At 34.5% G+C, this 22,931-nt stretch overlaps 1 protein-coding gene across 9 annotated transcripts in view; it reads left to right on the forward strand.

The window, feature by feature from the left end:
* Positions 1 to 22,343, forward strand: part of CSNK1A1 (casein kinase 1 alpha 1) — a 48,747-nt gene extending 26,404 nt beyond the window's left edge. Inside the window, exons 4-12 of one of the 9 annotated variants that reach the window (XM_018050173.1) lie at positions 860 to 958; positions 3,336 to 3,419; positions 7,289 to 7,428; positions 8,304 to 8,382; positions 9,105 to 9,179; positions 11,200 to 11,306; positions 12,344 to 12,492; positions 14,421 to 16,213; positions 16,955 to 18,509. In XM_018050173.1, the coding sequence (XP_017905662.1) occupies positions 860 to 958; positions 3,336 to 3,419; positions 7,289 to 7,428; positions 8,304 to 8,382; positions 9,105 to 9,179; positions 11,200 to 11,306; positions 12,344 to 12,492; positions 14,421 to 14,455 (768 nt within the window). In that variant the 3' untranslated portion in view covers positions 14,456 to 16,213; positions 16,955 to 18,509. Of the gene's footprint in view, positions 1 to 859; positions 959 to 3,335; positions 3,420 to 7,288; positions 7,429 to 8,303; positions 8,383 to 9,104; positions 9,180 to 11,199; positions 11,307 to 12,343; positions 12,498 to 14,420; positions 16,214 to 16,954; positions 18,510 to 19,539 lie in introns of those variants that run through there. The other 8 variants (XM_018050174.1, XM_005683152.3, XM_005683153.3 and 5 more) reach the window with 8 other exon arrangements.

The raw sequence follows: 22,931 nt of genomic DNA on the forward strand, positions 1-22,931 counted from the left end.
AGTACTTCCATCTATGCCATAGAATATTTATCGCCATTAAAAAGAATGGTAAGACCATACCACTTGACTTGGCAGAATTTCCAGGAAATTAAGAAAAGCTTGTTATAATGCCATGTTTGTTAGTTTTGGGATATGATCATACAAATGTGGAGAAAAATCATGGGAGAGTCAGAAAAGCATGCCAGAAAGGAAACCCAGCATGTATATGTCCCCATTTGTATAAAAATTACATGCTTACATTGTATGGTACCAGCTTCGAGAAATGTTTGGGATAGAATTAGTTAAAAACAAGTGAACAAAAATAAAGTGAGTAGACTACCTCTATTTTAGTTCAAAGCAATAACAATGTATAACTGTATCTGTCAATTGGTCAGCACCGCATACTCTGAAGCACTATGTAAGTTTGTGTGTGTACATACAAAAGAGAATAAAAATCGATTGAGTAATACCAGGCTGTTTTTACACAGGTACCTCAAGGGGCATAGGATTGATGTTTACTTTATATAATTTTCAACTGCTGAAACAATTATAAATTTATTACTTTTGTAATTAAAAAAACATTTCTATCAGGTTAGGTGCTATCATGTTTATAATCATTCATATTGAAAGAATAAACTCAAAGGAAACTGCTGGTTATGCTTTATATCCATTAGTCTGGAGGTAAATGCAGAGCCTGGTTGTCCTTTTTAATTTTGTCTAGCACTGTCTTTTTGAACTCTAAATAAAGTTAATAAAGTATACTTGTGATCTGGAAAAATGATTGACATATTGAAATAATTGAGACACAATATGTTGCTTTCTTTTGTTCCTTAGTGCAAATCACTTAACTTGATTTTCTCTCCTCCTCTCTTTTTTCCAGATGATCAGTAGAATCGAATATGTGCATACAAAGAATTTTATACACAGAGACATTAAACCAGATAACTTCCTAATGGGTATTGGGCGTCACTGTAATAAGGTTAGTCACATGTTCTTTGCATGAAGGAACAAAGAATAAAACTTCCAAGAATTGCTTTGATGAACTTTGGTGAATTTTTAAGTCTTTAAAAAAAGTCATAGTTGAATTTGCTATTGATAATTGTTTTAAAAGATTGTACTAGAAGGCTAAACCATTAACTTAGTAACTTGAAATAAATTCTCTACAACTTAACCCAACCAAAGTTAGTTATTTATATGGAAATATGAAATTCCAAGGGCTTTATAATGAAATGTAATCATCTATATTATTGTATCTATTTTTCATTCATTCGAATAGCAAACAAACAAACAAAAAAAACCCATATACCCATATACTTTTCTTCCTGAATGCTAAATATCAGATTTTAACCTTTCTTTCTGAAGTGTGGGTTTTTGTAATATATGTGCTTGTGCCAGTGTGGGAACCACTGTCCCACCCATCTGTCACCATGGCGTTAACATTTGCTGACTGAGCAAGGTTGATAATGAGAATTCTTCAGTCCTTGGATTTGTGTATTCAAAAGGATAACTTTTGGACCTGTTTCAAAAGTAGTTTGACAGTTTATTTGGGTGCCAAGTTGAGTGGGGTCGCCACCCCTCTTCTCTCCTGTTCAAAGGAAAGTGTAGGCAAGTGAAATGAACTTTCATACAATGAAATTAGTGTTCATTGGGGGCCACAGAATGGTTGAACTTACGGGGTGATTGGGTTTTAGCTAGTGACGCATGATTGCAGTTAGAAACTAATTGTGTTGACAATTTTCTGCAATGATTAGTTTTACTGAGTGAATTGCTTTTGTTTTCAATTGTTGAGCTCGGGCAGACAGGCAGCATTGGCAATGCACTAAGCATGTTACGATCTGACGATCTGATAGAAATTCTCAACTTCAGGACAACTTGGGGGTTTTTTTGTTTTTTTTTTGTTTTGTTTTGTTTTTGGAAGAAACATTCCTATTTATTTTATTCAGTCATTAGGGAATGTTTGATGTTTTTAGGTCTAGCTATAAATGTTTACCTTTGTTTGCCTGTATGAATGCCAACTTGGAGCCATTACCATTAGAAGTGGTGTTATTTGTTAATGCGTGAGACGTTGTTGGTCTGACCAGGTTTTAAGAGTTTAATTTTATTTTTCTTGAAAGCTGAACTTTAAATGATAGAAGGTGTGTAGTCTATATGTAACCTTTTGTGCCATTCCCAAATCGCATCTTTTTTCTTTTTTAAAAAATATTACGTGGCTTCTCTCTTTGAAGCATCCAGGTTCTTATTATTTTAAAACCTGGTAATTTAATTGAACTATTGCTAGTTTTAGTTTTGGCAGGCAGTTTTGTCAGAATGACCCTAATCTTTTGACCATTTCCCAGCCTTTTCTTCCTGCTAAAGACCTTCTATCCTCATGTAATCCATGTTCTGCAAGTTGATGTTGCAGTACATGGTTTGTCTTAAACTTAATGATAGTCCAGATAATGTCTTTGCTTCCCCATCCTGCCCCAAATAGCTTATTCATCACTTAGTTGTGTTAGGAAATCCAGATTGCCCAGTGATATGTAAACCTTTTTAGAATCTTGTGTCCTCTTTTAGAGATACTAAAGAGAAGATTGTGAAATTGCTTTGCTATTACACAGATTCAGAGAGACCCTAGGGTTAGAAGTGCAGTGTTTTACCTAAGATTCTGAATGTTGTTCTTGAACATTTTAGGTTAGTGTTTGTTTATGTAGTTGGTTTTTAGTGTTTTCTGTATTGTAGTTTGAAATATGCCAGTTGTATGAGACTGGATTCTTTGGTCAGCTTGTTGTAGTAGTTTTCTATCTGTGGGTAGAGTTGGGGGTGGGGGGGGCATTTGAGGTTGATTTTTTAAAATCAAATTTCTTATTTGGAAAATTGTTCTGAATTTGATATTTTAGGAGTAGTCACTCCAACCGTAGTGAATTTGCTCAGCTCTTCCAGTAATCAGCCCTGCATGCTTATGAAAATAAATTTTAAGGTGACTAAATGCCTTCTACCTCTTCCTTACTGAAGATTTTTTCCCCCCTGTGCAATCTTTTTTTAGGGGAAGGGCAGATTGTGGTGCCAAAGATTGCAGATCCAAATTCCCTGTTTTGTATTAAAAAATTAAAGAGCCAAATGTCACCATTGCTATCCCTGTTTCAGGCAGTGACACAATATAGTGGCATTAAAAACCTGAGTACTTTCCAGAATTCAAATGTTCTTAAGCATGTGATTCTTATTTGGAAAACTGAGAAGCTACAGTGCTTGGTGGAAGAAGGATGGCATTTGGCTACCCTGTTCTTTCTCTAATGCCTCGGTGTTGCCTGTCTGCGCCGGCCATTGTTGCAATGTAAGCAATACTGTTTGATGCACTGCCACCTCTATTGTCTGTTTAGTGTTTAGAATCTCCAGTGGGGAAGAGGAAAAGAAGCATGACTGTTAGTACTTCTCAGGACCCATCTTTCTCAGGATTAAACCAGGTCTGAAACTGTCTCCTATTCCAACCTCAATCCCAAATTCATGTGCTTTTCTCTCTTATTGTTTGATTATTTTTGTTTGTATTAATCCTGGAGAATATAGATCTTGCTCAAGCACTCTTACGTTGGCATTATTCAGACATACTTGGCAAACATATAATATTACTAAGATATTTCTTTATGGCTTTTGCTTAAAGCTTGTAAAACTTAGAGAAAACCTAAATGAAAACAGAATTATGTATAGATTTCTAACATCCACAAGAGGAGATATATTGGTCTAACACTGATATTGTTTAGCTAATGGTAGATTTGAGATAGACTGTTCAATTTTTAAAAAATAATTTGGAGTTGCATCACTGCTGAATGTTGATATTCTGCCTCAATTCTTCCCCTTCCCTAATGAACTTTAGGAGTTAAGTGTAGATCAGATTTCAGATCTAGTTTTTTTAGAATCAATTGCTTCAGTATGAGAATTCTCTCATCTTCAACCAAGTAGCATAAAATGCTTAAAGGGCATTATATGCTCTGGAACTAGAATGCACTGCATTCCAGTGATAACATAATTGATATCAATTACCATTAATAACACATAAATAAGATAAACAGATGAATAACCTAATGATTTGTGTTTGGCAGGCTAGATAAAACACTCAATTTTTCTAAATTTTTTTTTAATGTAAGGAAACTTTTCACTTACTCTTCATTTACTATTGGGAAGCTGGCTTTATTTACTGTATGAATTTTCAGATAAACAAGGGAAAATAAATTTTTAAAAAATCAGCACCACCTAGGTACTTAATTTTTGAAACTCCTGAATGAATGAATCTTTATCAGTAGTATACACTGAGAAGTGTTGACATAAGTATCAAAAAAGGAAAAAATTTGCATTTGATGTGTGAGCATACTTTGTAATTTCTTTATTAAACCACATGTATCATCTGGGCATTCATTTAATCCTTCTCCAAACTGCCCAGCTTTATATCAGGAACTATGTTCTCCTGCTGTTAAAAAGGTTTCAGAAATTAGATTTTTTTATTCACAGACAAAGAAATAACCAACTGTGGTAACTAGGTCTTGACTGGGCGGAGAGAGAATGGTGGTTAATTAGGTACACTGTAAGGCAACTTTACTGCCCTATTTTTTATCCATATACATTCACACATTTTACTCATCTTACAGCATAATTACTTATCGGTTTTCTGGGTTATAAGGAAAAGTGTTCCTGTGAATTCTTGAAAGGGCAAGGAAATGTGACTGCTGGTGAAGAGAAAAATGGTTGAAATACTAAAACCTGAAATTGGCAGTAGTATTTCTGAAGAAAATATACCTCTGCTAAATGAGTTATCCCAGTATACCCAACATTTACTCATTTCCACATGCCTTTGAAGAATATGCTGCTTTCTTTAAAACAGGCACAAATTTTTGAACATGTAGTTTAAAAATCCACAAAAAGGCAGCTTGACCACCAAAGAGTTTAGATGTCTCCTTTGTATATGCAGACCTATAAAAATACATTATTTTATGACATTGGGTATTGACTTTTCCTTGTTCGGTTTTTACATATCTGCGGCTATTTTGGTTGTATCCTTGGTATCACATGGTTTCATGTAAACATTTCCCATTTATGTATGTTTTTATTCGTTTTAAATTCAATGCATGGAGAGTACTAAAGAAGCATGCATGAATAGTTACCATTAGATAATGAACTATCAAGAGAATTAAACTTTTAAAATTTTAAGTAGTTTTCATTTGTTTTGCTCTTCAAATGGAATACCTGTTTATCGGTGACATTACTTTCCCTGACTTATTTTCAGTTTTTATAGGAGGAGAAAATTTTAAATTCATTTGCTTTGTAATTTTTTACTTTGATACTAAGACTGAGATAGTTAAGATAGTGTTTCATTTCTATTTCCTTGATAAGTTAGATTTTGTCCTTTAGAGTTGTGGAAGGAAAGAACTCTCAGAGTCTTCTAGTTAACAAAATGGTTATTGAGTTGCACATGAAGCTGTTGAATCTAGACATGAATGTAACTGGCAGACTTAACCCTATCAGAGTTGGTTATTGTTTTCTTCTCCATTTTGGAGTACTAAAGAAAACAATCTCAGAAGATAGTCCTTAGAAGAAAGTCTGTCCTAATCACCTTTTACTCATAACTCACATAATTCTTAGAGATAGTTTTTAAATGCTGTGAAAGTGGACGTCCTTTTGTGTTTGTTTTTCCTTTGGTTTTTTTTTTTTTTTTTTCCAGTGTGAATCTGTAGAACTTAGTCATGGATTCTGTTTTGCTTAACAGAAGTATATGTTGCTCATTTTAATATTTGAGTACTGAGCCAGTTTTCATATCAAAAGAAACTTAAAGCTCATACTTTTAAGTCTCCTATTTCTCTTAGCGATTTATTGCATTAACTTCTCTGTTCCTATTTTATAGTAACTCAGTTGTTCAATCATTTAATCATACTAAAGAACTTCATTATTATCTGTATTTAATAATTTAATCTTTATTCTTTGCAATAGACTAGATGAAAATAAGTATTTCGATGTTAACATGGTTACAGAAGCACAAATCTCAGTCTTTCCTACCCAGTGTCTAACTGAGGCTAGATTATAGTGCCTGCCTGCAATAAGTATTTTTCATCTTTCTAAAAGGAACACTTGGTGGTATCTTTTCCACTTAAATCAATAACTTGCTTTAGTTATTTTTTGAGGCAGACCCTAACAGACTAGGTGATCATGTTTCCCAGTACATCACACACTGTAAACTGTAGCAGAAGGGGCCCAATGTCAGCCTAATAGGAAGAAAAAGTACAAAATTGAGGTAAAGAATAGTGTAGGGCCACGTAGTATAAGAGCACATAGATCTGCTTTGCTTAATAAATTTTGTAGGCATAACTTTAAATAAGTGATTTTATGGTAAAGGCTAAATAAAATTTTTAGTTAAGATTATTTTGCGTTAGAAGGTAGGTAAATATGAACATATTTTGGGTTTTTTCCCCTAAAAATACTTTTGCTTTTTTTGTTCTTCTTACAAAAGTTTTAATCATGGAGAATAAACCTGAATTATTTCAAAAAATTAGCTACGTTATAAATGAACATCTTATTCCCTGTGTATCATATAAACGAAACAGCACTAAATGTTACTTTGTTTTGAAATACTATTAATACTTTGGTTTTTAGTTAGCTCATTTAAGCTGCTAATTGTAAGCCACCTTGACTTAAGTAATAGATCAACTTGTTATATTTTCCAGAAGCTTAAGCTGATCACATGTGTAAATGTCATTTGGGAATAAAATGAAATGTATGCTTGCTTTAAAGTACTCATTTATTATAAATAAAAATCCTGGTTTTGTTGTCAATATCAAACTTTCAGAGTTGTCTTATTTCAGATAATGAACATTCTGTTGGCATACTAAAGAGTGGCCTTTGTAGAATGGAAGAGTTCCAGGTGGCTTATGTCTAGTTTTTGGTGTTTTTTTTTAACCCCCTGCTTGTTTACCACTAGTAACAGGATGTCAGGCTTCATTATGGCACACAGCACACTTGTCAGCAACTCTGCTATCAAGCACGTGTACATTTCTCCACTATGCTGGAGGTTCCAGAGACAGGCTTCTGAATGTCTAATGAGCTGGGCCTGTGAAATTGTTCAGCTGACAGGGATCAACTGCTTGATGTAACTGTATTTTTTTAAAACCTGATTTATTGATGAGGTCTAGTAAAAGCTTATTGGAATGTTAAGTTTGTTCATTATCTGTTCTGCTTACGATGCTTTATTTTGATACGGTTGAACAAAATAGAATAAATGACATTTAATAAATAAGAAGCAGTTTGACTGAGTAAGCTTGGGAATCTAATGTCTCTTTATTTTCTTTTAAAGTTATTCCTTATTGATTTTGGTTTGGCCAAAAAGTACAGAGACAACAGGACAAGGCAACACATACCATACAGAGAAGATAAAAATCTCACTGGCACTGCCCGGTATGCTAGCATCAATGCGCATCTTGGTATTGAACAAAGGTGAGTTTGGAATGAATGCATTTATCAAATCTATAGCAAAAGCCATTATGGGTTTTTGAAATATTTTAATTAGTTTCTTAAAATATCTAAAGATGTCTCTTGGCTGAAGATTTGAAAGACACGTATTAATCCTTTAACCTGCTTCTTTAGACATTGCAGAAAAGCCAATTAAATGAGGCCTTTTTGTTTTCTTTGTTGAAACTTGTCTCTTGGGGAAGAAATATTGCACCTTGGAAGTAAGAAGTCTAAAGGCAACTTTATTTTTGCAGCTAAAAACAATACTTTTTTCCTTAATGGTGATCTTGTGCTTTTTATATATTAGTGATGCAAGCTGAGTTTAGGGAAAGAATATATTGGTTATTTTTATATGGAAAATATTACATGATTCCTAATGAATCAAAATTTGATTGTTGGACCATCCTCTGTTCTCCTCTTCCACCCCTACATAAAGGATTTGGTTTAAACATGGTCATAATTTCTGTGCTTTTTCTATTTTTTTGACTTGAATTCTAGTTTTTCTTCTACTTTCATCTTTTGTCAATCATTTTTCTTTTTGTCCCTTAAAATAAGCATAGAAATTACAAATTAAACACTTCCAGGTTAGGGAACTTAATGAAAAGAAAGTCATTTAGCTAAATTCTTTTTTCTCTGTAAAAGTTAAGTTGCAGGATCATGTTGGATTTTATAATTTTGGATTCTATGAGAAAATTTTGTTTAGAAGTAACCCATTAGGAGCTTTTTAAAATTACTTTAACTTGCTCATGATACCAAATTACTCTCTCCTTGCTTGGAAATGTTTCTCCTTGTATACCTGGCTTTCTTTCACATGTTCTTCAGAATAACTTCAGCTTATAAATTTACATTTTCTTTTCTAGTCGCCGAGATGACATGGAATCATTAGGATATGTTTTGATGTATTTTAATAGAACCAGCCTGCCATGGCAAGGACTAAAGGTAAACCAGATTCAAATTGCCTGCTTTTTGTTTTAGTGTATTGCCATTATGTTGAAAATGTCTACTTTCATGTACAGTTTAGTTTATCCAGTAATTCTGTATTATTTAATTGTCCTAACATTTTACTTGTTTCCATTTAATTAGGAGTTTTGCCATTACATTTGGATTATTAAATTAATGATTAATCACTGTGTTCAAGAATTGAATGACTATTTAGGTACTTTATTGGTTCTTTCAAGGTAAATAGTCTGTATATTTATTGAGCACCTGTAAGCTTGACACATTGCTCAGTGCTGGGTGGGTAGCTTTATCCAATGTGAATATTTTTACACTGGAAAAGTAACAACAGTTGTTAATGTTAACTAAATGATGAGCACATTTGTTTGGTATTGATCTGCTTATACCTTTGCCCTTGCTAAATATCGGTTAAGAAATCTAATTTAAAATTTGACCCCACCTATTTTTACTTAAATCATACATTTTGATGTTCCTGTTAAACTCACTCTTTTCTATTAGCTAAAAACATTCTTGAAGCAGAAAGTCATATGAAAAGTTAACAGCTTAGGGGGAAAATTTTAAATGTATTATGCTTTCATTCCTCTTTTCCCTAGGTTATGATTCCTCTTGAATCTCAAGTTTACTTTTATGTGTAACAAGTTAAACTAAAAGAATCTTTCATAGTATTGAGTATGTCTGTGTGGTTTGATTCTTATTCTCCACAGGCTGCAACAAAAAAGCAAAAATATGAAAAAATTAGCGAAAAGAAGATGTCCACACCCGTTGAAGTTTTATGTAAGGTAAGTGTACACTGATGATTTGTTTAAAAATATAAATGATCCAAAACCAAAAAGGAACATTTTATTTCCCAGCCTCAGAACTTAAATTTCCTATTGAGTAGCTGTTTACTGTTTTAACTTTACTTTTGGTTGATTCTTGGTATCTTTAAGAATGACTTGAACATATGAGTCATTTTAAATAATTGTTTCTGGTTTACATGCTATGATCCATTTTAAATTAGAGGAAAAATAAGAGATCAGGTAAACTTATCTAATGGAATCTCACCGATCTGTGAGAAAATTCAATTAAGAAACATTCCCCTTATTCCTAAGCTGGTGCCAGAGAAGAAAGAATATCCACAATTGGCATATTGAAGAGTTAGGGAAACAAAGGCAAGCAGATTAGAACAATCCAAAAATAGGAAGTGTCCAGTAGTATATATTTGGTAGTTTGAATCAGGCTCATTTCTCTGAAATCTCAAACATTATAGACAGAAGCTTGTGAGTTGAGAATAGAAAGATATTTGTGTCATGATGTCTCTTCCATAGAAAGAAGACCACATGGTCATCTTTGTGACAGTTGCATACCTGAACTTATTAGGAAACAATATATAATTATATATTTGTCTGGTAGAAGGGAAAAATCAGCATGAGTTGAAATTGTACTTTGTGGAAGGGTATAAAATGGTGATGTCTTTATGTCTCTCCCCACCTACAAATTGGCTTTCACCTTTTCTGCATATCTGGAGTAATAGAGGGGATGGGTTGAGAAAATAAGACCCTTTCTGAGAGTCTTTGTTTTAAATTATGAAATAAATTTTAGGCTAATGAATAAAATACTCATATGTTATATTCACCCAAATAACTTACCAGGTAACACTTAACGTTGGTAGTTTTCTTTTGTAAAAGCAAGTTCATATGATAAATATGGAACACTATTAATACAGACTGTGAATGTATATTAAAAAGTGAAAAGCCCTGTTATAAGATTTTTAAAAATTAAGTTGTGCAGTATGTTTTATTTTTAACTGTCTACCAAAAAATGAAATAGCATAAAAGCACTTTGTAAAAGTTAAATTTGTTTCTATCAGTATAATCAATAAAAATACAGGTTGTAGGTATACACATTCAATCCTACCTTCTGTATATGAGAAGTTTCTCAAAACCATAAGGCTGTGGGAAGAGACTGCCTCTGTAACTCATCGCCATTCACATTTACTCATGTGGAAGAGACTTGGGAGTTTTTGTTTTAATAGTTTGCATTTCTACATTCCTAATGGCAAAATCCTTTTGGTGACTAATATCTATAGCCTTAAAAAATGTTTATATACATCTTTGAGAATCTTTGCTGATAAACCGAACATGGAAAAAGTTTCTATCCATAGATGTACTTATTAGTATAATAGAGAAAAACTGGAATACTCCAAATGTCGAATTATAGGGAACAGGTTAATTAGGATATATTCAGTAGGTCAAATAATATCCAGCTATGAACTTCTAAATAGTTCATGGGGAGGTTGGAAATAATATAGAAGAATGTTTTAATGGATTTCTTTTGATGGAAAAGAGAATATGTATATGTGCAATATGATAACAGTTATGGGAAAAAATATATAAACCCAGTTGATTCATAGGATGAAGCATTGGATTGATCTGTATCATAATTTTGATTGCCCTGTATGATTGATTACACTCTTGGTGGTTTTACTTCTCTGTTAATATAGGTCTATACTACTATTTTTAAAAGTAATTTCAGAATGGAGAAAGAACACCCATTAATTGTCCAGTTCTGGCAAAGAACATTACAGGCCTCATTTTAGTTATTCTGTGTGGCCATCCAGTTATTGGACGTTGATAAACTAATAGGTTAAGAAGTGTGATATCTAAATTATTTAAGAACCTGGTACTGTAAGAAAAGGATATACATTTCCTTTACCTATACATAATAAGGTGGTCTGGATGATGAAGTTCTGTTAAATTCATGTGGATAACAAGTCATATAATTGTTTTTAATTTTATGTTTTAACTCTTGAACTTGTAGGGATTTCCTGCAGAATTTGCCATGTACTTAAACTATTGTCGTGGGCTGCGCTTTGAGGAAGCCCCGGATTACATGTACCTGAGGCAGCTATTCCGCATTCTTTTCAGGTCAGTTTTAAGACTGTAAACTCCGGTGAGGGAAATTAGTTCAATCCATTCAATGTACCTGTTCTGACAAGTAGCAGATAAAAGCGATCTAACCAGTAGTAATGAAATGTTAAGGAACTGAGTTTGACATTTTTCTATTTCTAAATGTCCTTGAAGTGTTGTAGTTTCGGATGGAGAAACCATTGAATCATGCTCAAAGTAGATTGTAAGTATTAGATACAAGTAACTGTTGTTGAACTCTGGATTCTCCAACTTGGTAGAGAATCCTGTTTAATACCAAAATGAGTAACAATTAAAATATCAGGCAAAATTTATGATACGGTAGAGGTAGGCCCAAACTCTCAGATCCCTATGTAAACAACCTATAATTGATCTTGAACAAAAGGGAAAAATAAAGTACATGTGACTCAAAAATCTTAGTTGGAAGAGAAGAATTAGGGATAATGCTGTAATCCTACAAAAGTCTTGCATGGACAAAGTCAGCATAGACGTCTGTCTCTCAAACTTTAACAGTTCCATGTCTACTCTGATTTGTCTTCACGGGGTACCGTCTGTTATAAATATTCCCCCAGATAACTGATAGCTTGACTCAGTATTTTTGTTGTTCATGCTGCCCTCCTGTTTTTGGCCGCACAGAGCAGCTTCTGGGATCTTAGTTCCCAACCAGGGATAGAACTGCCCTTGGCAGTGGAAGCACGGAACCCTAACCACTGGACCATTGGGGAATTCCCTCATGCTGCCCTTCATTCCCACTCTTCCTGCTCCTTTCAAAAAAGTTCAAAGGCAGCTTCTTTTTGCAAAGGGGAAGGATTTAATTATTCTTGAATACAGCAGACCAAAGTGGTGACATTTCCCTCCAATCAAAATGTGTAAAAAGTAAAATTAATTAATCAAAAAGGAAGTCAACTATAGGGAAAGAAATCTTACAGGAGCTACCACAAAAGAAAAAAAATGCTCTCACTGTTTTGAAAGTTCAGTAGAGCATTTAAATTGGACCTTGTTGTTAATGGATTAACATATAATTTTACATTTTCTAGGACCCTGAATCACCAATATGACTACACATTTGATTGGACAATGTTAAAGCAGAAAGCAGCACAGCAGGCAGCCTCTTCAAGTGGGCAGGGTCAGCAGGCCCAAACCCCCACAGGCAAGCAAACTGACAAAACCAAGAGTAACATGAAAGGTTAGTAGCCAAGAACCAAGTGACGTTACAGGGAAAAAAAATTAAACACAAAATTGGGTAATTCATCCATTTGTAACAGTGTTAGATCGAGGAGGTGGTTTTAAAATACATAAAAATTTGGCTCTTTGTTGTTAAAAAAAGACGTCCTTGGAAAATTTGACTACTAACTTTAAACCCAAATGTCCTTGTTCATATATATATGTATATGTATTTGTATATACATATATGTGTGTATATTATATCATTTCTCTTGGGATTTTGGGTCATTTTTTAACAATTGCATCTTTTTTACTCATTCATTAACCCTTACCAAAATAAACATTCGGTGTTGGGAATATGGTATAATCAATCAATCCAAAATCCTAGACCTAACACTTGTTGATTTTTAATAATGAATCTGGTTAGCTATGGTATTTTGACTTTTCAACTAACAGTGTTAAGAATTTTCTGCATGTTAATGCTTTAGCATTTAAAATGGAACATTGAGAACATGATCTAATTTCAAGGGGAGAGTCTGGCATTGCCCCTGGAGTGTCTGTCTTCTCAGTTGCAGAGCACCTCATTTACTCTCTTAAATGCTCAAATAACTGAAAAGCTCGACACATCCTTTCTCATCACAAAAATAAATTTCTTTTGTTTTTAGTTGCTATTTACCAACATGTGTTCTTAAAATGATTTTTTTCCTTAGGGCTTCAGTTTTTTAAATTGTACAAATATTCAAGATCTAAATGGGGTCTACTGTAGAACTGAATTCTGCAGTTAACTCCTTGCAAATCGGAAAAAAAGGAAAACTGGGGCGAATGCCGCTTGGCCGCTAGTCTAGTTCCCTTCTCTTTCTCTGGCATTGTTAGTACTTCTAAGGAGTAGAACTGTTAGGACGCAGTACCATTTCTTATCACTGTTGCCACACAGTTCAATTCCTGTGTTTTTCTGTCTGTTTTTCTTTTCCCCTTTCTGGGTCTTAACTCCTGATACCTGCCTTCTTTCTAAAAGTGTAGTGGGTGGGTAAGGTTTGTTTGGGGGTTTTTGTTGTTGTTGTTGTTTCTAATTACATAATTTCTGAATGACTGCTCTAGTCTGAACTTGATTTTCTTTGGTCCGTGTTATTAGTGTTGCATTTAAAAAATTTTGTAATATAAGTGAAGTGAAGTCGCTCAGTCGTGTCCGACTCTTTGCGACCCATCCATGGGATTTTCCAGGCAAGAATACTGGAGTGGGTTGCCATTTCCTTCTCCAGGGGATCTTCCCAACCCAGGGATTGAACCTGGGTCTCCTGCCTTGCAGGCAAACGCTTTAACCTCTGAGCCACCAGGGAAGCCCACAGGCTCTAATCTGAGGATACTGTTCAAGTAGTATAGTTAACTGATGTCATCCTCATCCCAGCAGCTCATCTACTAGAGTGAAGTTGAGGTAGTTCACTTCCATGTTTCTGTATTTGGGAAGGATCCGGAGTTGAAAGTTTGATGTAGTGGGAGTTCTTAGAGATGGCAAACACCAATGCTCGACCTGTGCTCTGCCTCTGCATCATAGTTGGGATTTAATTGTCCCTTTCTAATCGTAGTGTCAACAGTTTCTTAATGAGGTAGGTAGCTAGCTAGCTAGTATTGCTAAGAAGTGGTTCTGCCATTTGGGTAAGACCACAAAGACTCTCTAAATGAGGACCTGACACCTACAGTATATTAGTGTATTTGTGCTTTTTTTACAAAATGAAACAAATTTTTGCCTAAAGCTAGCTGGGATAATAGGATCATCACAAGTTGCAGTTTCTAGAACTAAAATTAGATTGAAATCTTACCTGACCTAGAACATCTTACTTCAGGCATTCAGCAGCCTTCAGAAAGAATAACCTTATTTGAGCTAGTTTCGTTGTTAGTTTACTGTATCTCTTACTCAATAAACAAGCAGAATTTTTGTCCTGCCTTATCCAGGTCTAAAAGATGAGAAGTTGGATCCGCTGAGTTAGTATGTTTCCTTGGAAAAAAAATTGTAATTAAACTGAAGTTTGATCCTTATTTTGTATTGTAGCCATTTTTCATAAAAGCAACTTAAAATCTTGTAAAAATTTCATAGCATTCTTAGACACTGGGGTTGTACAAATATCACACAAACATGAATGTTTCATAAAACATACCCCATACCACCACAGACTACTAAGAACAAAATTCTTTAACTTGTTTTATTTGGGATATAAAACTTAGTGCCCTAACCACATCTTACACAAACCCATCCATATATAAAGCCATGAAAGCATCGCATGTTTGAAGGTGGCATGAAATGGAGAATCTATTCCCCCTAACTAACCTCTACCCACAGTTCCGTTATCTGGGTCATCCAGTAAGAAATCTCCTGTGAAGCCTGGAGTTTCTAAGTAATAAAGGTGTTTGAAGGCGTCTCTTCTCTTAGGATTCCCTACTGTAAGTTTTTAGGTAAATCTCTGTATTGCAAGCACATGCATTCCTGGGAGGGGGGGAATCCCCCAAATAGTAGCTTTTACTAATATGTTTTATATAATAATATTGGAAAAATCCACGTCTAGTATTTCTTCCATCAAAAGCTATAACTTGTTTTAGCAGTTGCCTAAGAATGTGCAAAGACTTCAAAGTCTGACTTAGCTAAGATGGACTTCCTATGTGTAGTAGACTTCTATTTACTTTTGTAAAGAAAAGATCTTTTGAAATACTCCATTTCAAAGGCCATCGAAAGACTAAGAAACAAGGCATCTCCTGTAAAGCTCATTGTGATCGCTGCTGTTTTTAAGTGCTCAGGTGCCACAAGACTACAGTTACTGTTTTTATACATATTATAGAGGAAAAGAAAAGATTTACATCTGGTACACTTCCAAATGCATTTCCACTCCCTTTTCTTTTTTTTTTTTCCACTCCGTTTTCTTCAACTGTATTGATTATAGGGAAGGTACTTTTAAGGACATTTAAGACATAGTAAAGGAAAGAGAAATATTTTTAGAACATTCAGAATTCACCTAAGTTCACTGTTTCTTTAGTATAGGGCAGAGATGGGGAAAATTGCAGAAGGTAGTGAAGCCAAAGGTGGATCCTCTCAGAATTCTAATATACTCATCATCTTAACCCATCTGTTTACTGTTCCACTGGCTACTAAGCATAATTGTATCATAGTGTAAATGGATGTCAAATGGTTGGCATTTAATAGATTAGAAATACTTTTCCCATCACATTATGCTACATGTCCGTGATCTTCCTTGAATTGCCTTCCAGTATTTACTGGGCTTCACTTACCATTTATGTCCAGTTTAACTTTTTCTGGCTTCACCAATTGCTGCTAGGAACGTGGCTGGTCATTCAGCAACGTAAACCAGATCACAGGGGAAGACCTTGAAATATCTGGAGAGACTGCTTTGCTCTGAATACTCTCAATCCCAAAGGAGTGGCAGGGAGCTGCATCTGTTTCAGCTGCTGCTGAAATTTTTATCAGGTTTTTTTTCACCGTGGACAATAAAGCTGGAGAAAAGAGAACCAAATAACCCAACAGGAAATGAAGATGATTGCTTAAGAGTTGATTTGACATGATCTAAAGCCCACATCTCTAAGGCTTGCTGGACCTATCAAACTTTTCAACTTGTCAGATTGGAAACCACAGAAGACCTAGAACAACAGTCAGAAGACCTAGAAGAGCACAGTGCTGCCGACTCGGTGGTGTATAATGCAGACCATCTACCAATTGGGGAAGCAATCAGTTGTAACAGGTATTTTAAAATTCACATCCTTCAAAATCTGTAGCAGAATTAATTGTGTAAAAGAAAAGACAAGAAATCAGATCATCAGTCTTTTTAAAATGCAGTGTAAGGATGATGTGTACCCTCTATACTAAGTTGTCATCTATTTTGTTTGTAGTGATAAAAATGTTTCCTTTATCTTTCCCAACTGAATACATGTTTTAGCTTTCTGTGGAAAAGGAAGAATTATTGTAGCTCTTCTTTCTTTCAAGTTTTTTTTTTTCTTTAACTTCTATACTGTCAGTCTGATTCAGAATTCTCCAAGCTTGATTCTGATTGTGCACAAACAAAAAAAAACACACAAGCATATTATAGGAAAAGGGGAAAAGTTCATTAATATAAATGGCATTCATAGTGAATATAAATATTATAGTCAATTTTTTTGTCAGTTTTTGAAAGTAATGTCTTCTTAAGGAATTCTAAATTTTAAAAGCTCATCACAAATTTCCTAGCCTTAGTATTAGATAAATATCTCTCTAAACTAGCTTGTGATTCTATTGAAAAACAAAGTCAAGTTCATATGAAGTTAATTTATACTTTTCAGATATCAGACTGAGGGATAGAATCTCCTGGTTAATTGTATACAAATGAGCATATTTTCTCGTTTTGCAGATTTGTTAAATCTTAAATGTAGCTATTAACTCCTGAATTTGTCACATTAGTCCTCCAGCCTTGTTTTAACTTTTCCCTCTTCCTCTTTTTTTTTTTTAGGAACAGATGGATTCATTCCTTATTTTAACTGTTGTAATGAAGATGGGTTTTGGACTTTCAGAAGCCAGGAGACACCACCTGAACAACTATAAGACAAACCAAGGACTAATGCACACTGGGGAAAAGAATACTTGAAGATTGAATACCTGCCGAATGCTCCTATTGAGATTTTTCCTAAACAAACATCTGTAACATTTTAGGACAATTCACTGGAGAAACATTTATCTCTGGATGGAACATCCTACCATTGGCCCGTCTGAAGAGTTGAATCTGGATTTGACTCCTCTCTTCTACCAGGAATATTATTAGGCCAGCCTTTAACCGGTCCCTAAACAATTGTAATCATTAATTAACCCAGCAGTTCTTCAAATATAAGATTAAAAAGATGAACAGATATAATTCTTATCCTCATTAAAGACAAAAGAGTTTTCTAATATTTTGACTGATGATGTAACTTTTCTTTTTAGTTTGTTAGTGGTTTTTATTTTAAAGCTGTTTGGATATTCAGCATAGTACAGGTTTGCCCTCTACCTGAAAGTAGGGTGTTTTTGAAGCTTTTCCAAAGCTACAGTGGCATAAAGTGAAAAAACCGTTAGCTTAAGATAAATGTTGCTGATACACTGAGATAATGCTTAGATGCTAGCTGACACAGTTCAGAGCTGTGGCAATTTAAGGGCTGAGAGCAGTTCCCAGGGAAAGAACTTGGAGGTGCCGTTCTTACTACTCAAGGTGCATACTGCCTCTAGATCAGCTGTGAAACACTGAACACTATTTTTGATTTTGCGTTTTTTTTTTTTTTGTAAGAACAAAATATCTTTGAATTTCTTCTGGTTAAAATAGGTTCTAATGTAGATCTTTCCTATATCAAGTGGCATACAGTGAACTTTTGAAAAGTAAGGGGGACACTGGTAATTATGCACTGTAATGTAATCGTGTAAGAAGCTATGATAAATGAAGACCCAGCAATCTTAGTGGCTGTGAAAACATTTTTATTGTATTTTTCAATAATTGCAAAAAAAAAAAATTTCAAGACTTGAAGCCATCAGGTACTCATCAGGATAAGGCTTATTGCTATTTAGCTAACCCATAGTTTCAATTTGTTTCAAAATATTCTGTATTTTAGCATTGAAACTAAGTTAAAGCTTATGGTCAGAATTTTTTTAAATTCAGGTTTGGTCTGACAGCCTTTTTGTGGTTATACTGCTAATCCTGCTTAATATGCATCAGCAAGGTGGTATTTGTTGTGATAAACTACATTTCCAGAAAGTTTTATCTTTCATTTTTAGCATTTACTTTGTGAACTTAGTACTAGGATGGGTACCAAACGCCTATTTCACACCTATTTTGTTGTTAGGTATTATGCAGAGACAAAGTACGTCTTTGTCTTCAGAGCTTGTCACAATCTAGTTTTTAGGTGAATAAAGATGACTTTCTGCCCTTAAATGAAAAAACAAAGACATATATGTAGAAAAAGTAAATTACAGAACTGTTTCATTTATCGCACAAAACCTGTCGGAGATGGTCCTAAAAAGAAGAACCCCCCCAAAAAAAAAAAGCCAGCTTATGATTGGCAAAACAATTTGTGCTGAGGAAGTGAGTCAATGGAGTAAGCTAGAATGATATATATATATATAGCTTATATATATATATATATATAGCCTCTCTCTCTATATATATATAGGCTTTAAGAGGAGGGGTTGGACCAAGAGGGCATTGATGCCTCTAGGTGAGAGAAGGTGCTGATGGGATATTACTAATGTTGAGAGACAGTATATTCCTTTTAGCTACAGGTAAAGCTTACAGGCATTAGAGGTAGACCTATTTCTTCTGATTCTCTTCAGCTGTAGGTAGAATATGGCAATTAGATACCTGAAGCCGCCTCCTATTCAAGCCTGTCTTTATGTAGTAGCCCTAAGGTCTAATTTGTGAAAGAGGAGGGTTATATTTACATAGTGGGGAGGCTTGAAGTAAAGCCAGAAGGCGTCACTCATTTTTACACATCAAATCAGTGGTAAAAACTAGTGTTTTTAATGTAACTGATAATTTTTAAAGATCTATGGTTCCTGTATAAAAACCATATACTTATTGCCAGATTTGTATTCAGTGAAATAACTCAGATAATTATGCTTTTAATACATGTTATTAAAGCCTATTGTCCCTCATTCGTAAAAGAAATAACGTACAGAAAAGTTCTTAATCATAATGTGATTAAAACTATATTTTCTAGTTGATAAAGCAACCTTTTTATTTTTAACTTGACAAACACATATAATGTATTCTAGGTATTAAAAACAGAAATAAAGTGAATAGGCTTATTGGAAGTAACACTAATTCTCCATCTTGAGAATTGTATGCGGGACTAGAAGGCTTTAATTCACTGTATACCACTCTTGCCTAGAGGCATCCTGAACAGAAGTTTGCTGTTTTCTTAAACAGTTGGCCTGACCTGTTGATTTTCAAATAGATGAAAATAGCATGAGTATCATTCTAAAGTAATTATTTCCCTACTTTGGGTATGGTTAAGAAAATGTACTTAACTTGGATTTTAACCTGTTTTTCTGTTTTGATTTTTTTTTTTTTAATAGGTTTCTAAGCATGAATCAAGGAACAGAAGAAGCAGAGCAGATGATCGGAGCAGCATTTGTTTCTCCCCAAATCTAGAAATTTTAGTTCATATGTACACTAGCCAGTGGTTGTGGACAACCATTTATTTGGTGTAAAGAACTTAATTTCAGTATAAACTGGCTCTGGGCAGCATTGGTGATGGATGCTGTGTCCTGAGTTGTAGCCGCTGTAATTGTGAATATTAACTGAGATAGTGAAACATGGTGTCAGTTTTCTATTGCATTTTTTCAAGTGGAAAAGTTCACTAAATGGTTGACACACACAAATTGGTGGAGAAATTGTGCATATGCCAATTTTTTGTTAAAATCTTTTATTTTGAACTATACTGCTTTGAGATCTCATTTCAGAAGAACGGCATGAACAGTCTTCAGCCACAGTTGTGATGGTTGTAAATGCTCACAATTGTGCATTCTTAGGGTTTATCCATCCCTGGGGTTTGCAAGTTGTTCACTTAAAACATTCTTAAAATGGTTGGCTTCTTGTTTGCAAGCCAGCTGATATGGTAGCAACCAAAGATTCCAGTGTTTGAGGATATGAAAGACTCTGCCTGCTTACCTGTGCTAGAAATAACAGCATCTAAAGTGAAGACTTTAAGAAAAACTTAGTGACTACTAGATTATCCTTAGGACTCTGCATTAACTCTATAATGTTCTTGGTATTAAAAAAAAGCGCGCATATTTGTCACAAATTTAGTTAACATCTTACAACTGAACATGTATGTATGTTGCTTAGATAAATGTAATCACTGTAAACATCTATATGATCTGGGATTTTGTTTTTATTTTGAAATGGGAGCTTTTTTGTTTACAAATTCATTAAAAACTATAAACTGTTTCTGTAAGGAAATGAGATTTTTTAAAAAACAAAAAAAAATGCCTTGCTGACTCACTATGAAATCAAAATCTCCCCAATTTTTTAATAGACTACTTCAAACCATTTGTTATGTAATATTCTTTTGCAAATCATTTTAGATTTACTGTCATAACTTTCTCAAATTTTTTATTTAAAAAAAATTTTTTGCCCTGAAGCGGAAAGGCATTCTTTCATTTTTCTTCTTTTTTTTTAGTGACTTGCAGACACAATACCTAGTGCTGCAGCAGCTGCCAGGACTTGGTATTGTAACTTCTGCAGCTTCAGACTAACAGCTGGACTGATTTTGAATAAGAATGAAAGCGTTAAAGGGTTTATCTATAAAATGAAGCTATTCTTTGAATTCCTGGTTGATTGGGCAGATTGACTCCTAATCTTGGAGAGCATACCATGAGAGATTCTTGTGATTGGTGATCCTCCCCAGCCCCCACCCATTTCTATAAATTATCTGCAGTTTCTCTCTCAGTCTTAACTGTGGCTCTTTTTCTGACCCAAGAAAAAGAAAAGCTTTCCATGACTAATTCGTTAATGTAGCGTGAAAGTCGCTCAGTCGTGTCCAACTCTTTGCAACCCCATGGACACAATCCGTGGAATTCTCCAGGCCTGAATACTGGAGTGGGTAGCCTTTCCCTTCTCCAGGGGATCTTTCCAACCCAGGGATTGAACCCAGGTCTCTCGAATTGCAGGCGGATTCTTTACCAGCTGAGCCACAAGGGAAGTTAGTGTAATTTATTCATTAATAGCATGTCAGAATAAATTTAAAAACTTGTCTAAAAATGCTGCCAGGGACCTATTGTGTAAATGTAGGTATTTTGTAAAAAATAACCTTGAAATTGTAAATTGACACGTGTTTGGTCAGATTGTGTCAGGTTTGTTTCCTTTTTTTTTTTTAATTTGAAAACTACATTAGCAATAATTAATTCAGTGATTACCACATTCTGCCATTAAAGGATATATTAGCACCATCATACTGCAGAAATCTTAATGAATATGAACTTTGGGGTAGGCAGCTTCTTTGTTTTCTTTCTATCCACCCGTGTTGGTTAAGGTATTTGTTTCTTGACTAATAAACCCTTTGATACTTTTAGCCAGAAATCAGTCTCATAAAGCTATTTTTGAGTATAGTTTGTGTAAAATAAAAATGTTTGGCTTTGGTAATAACTTTTCCAAGCTGAACTCCCTCTAGCAAGATATTTTTCAGTGCTTTTATTTACTATGCACTTAGACTATGCACTTTTTCTGAAATATTTTTGTAACACTTAACTTTTTTGTATTTTTGCCATTTGAAAAGGTTGTGGTGTAGTTGGTCTGTAATTAAGTTGCAGATTTAAAACTGCTGTTAGCTTTGTAAATCAAAATATAGGTGTTTTTGTCCTGGTATATTGTCGTTCCATCCGCAGCTGGAGTTGGAATCTCATTGATCTTCTAGCTACCATTCATTTTCTTCACAGTTCACGGAAGAAGAATGTGAAATTCAGTGAATGCTGTTACTAATCCTGTCGGGAGATGAATCTCATTTCACCAAAATTAAATTATGTTTTTCCACTAAAATGATGATACAAGTTGAAGACACATCACTCTGAAATTGGAAGACCTCACCACTTAAGGCTCCGCAGTGGCTTACTCAGCTGAACTCTAGGTTACTACTCTTTACTTTGTTCACCCATTGGGGGGTGCAGTTTTTTTAAATGTTGGGAGATGGCCATTCTAACTACTGTTGAATGTCTCTGTTTTGGGAAGGTATAACAAGAAAATAAAAAAAATATATGAAGGGAGAGACTGGTTATCTCCTCCCACATCGATGTGCTCATGCTCCTATGGCCTACGAGGGGAATTTTGGAGGGTTGCTTTTGTTATTATTTTCCATCAACAAATATTAAGAGATTTTTTCCTATTTCTGCTAGTCCTTGCAATGTTTTGAGCAAACTATACTTTATAAACTTAATTCCATTGTAATAAAAATACCAAGCAAAAGGATTTTAGAAGCCAAGCCATTGAGCTAGTTTTCTCTAACATTTGCTGAGATATCAGGATTACGTTCTTGAAACTTGACTAGAGTGAACCTTGGAAAGGGGCATCTTAGATGTTTTCAGCTTAGCTCCTAAAAATTGGTCGGTAGTCTGGGAGATAGTTGACTTTCAGATTTTCTCTTTGTCACTTTTTAGACAGTGATAACTGACCAATGATTTTATGAATCTGAGATGTGCTGGTCCCTTTGAAGTGAGACTATAAGCACATAATGGTTGCTCACAACATTTTAGGGATTCCCTCCCACCTCAGAAAAAGATAACTTCCACTCTTCTCTGTAATATATTTATTGACTTTTAGTACACCTCTCATCTTTTGAAACTGCCCAAGACTAATGAATTAGGTGTAACATGACCTGAATCTATGCTATGCATTTTGTAGTCAGTCGTCAAAAGGTTTATTGTTTAGTGCTTTGTATTCTGAGATGACCTATTAGGCCGCTTTTGAGGATGTG

The sequence above is a fragment of the Capra hircus genome, chromosome 7 (genome assembly GCF_001704415.2).
Source record: "Capra hircus breed San Clemente chromosome 7, ASM170441v1, whole genome shotgun sequence".
Lineage (NCBI taxonomy): Eukaryota > Metazoa > Chordata > Mammalia > Artiodactyla > Bovidae > Capra > Capra hircus.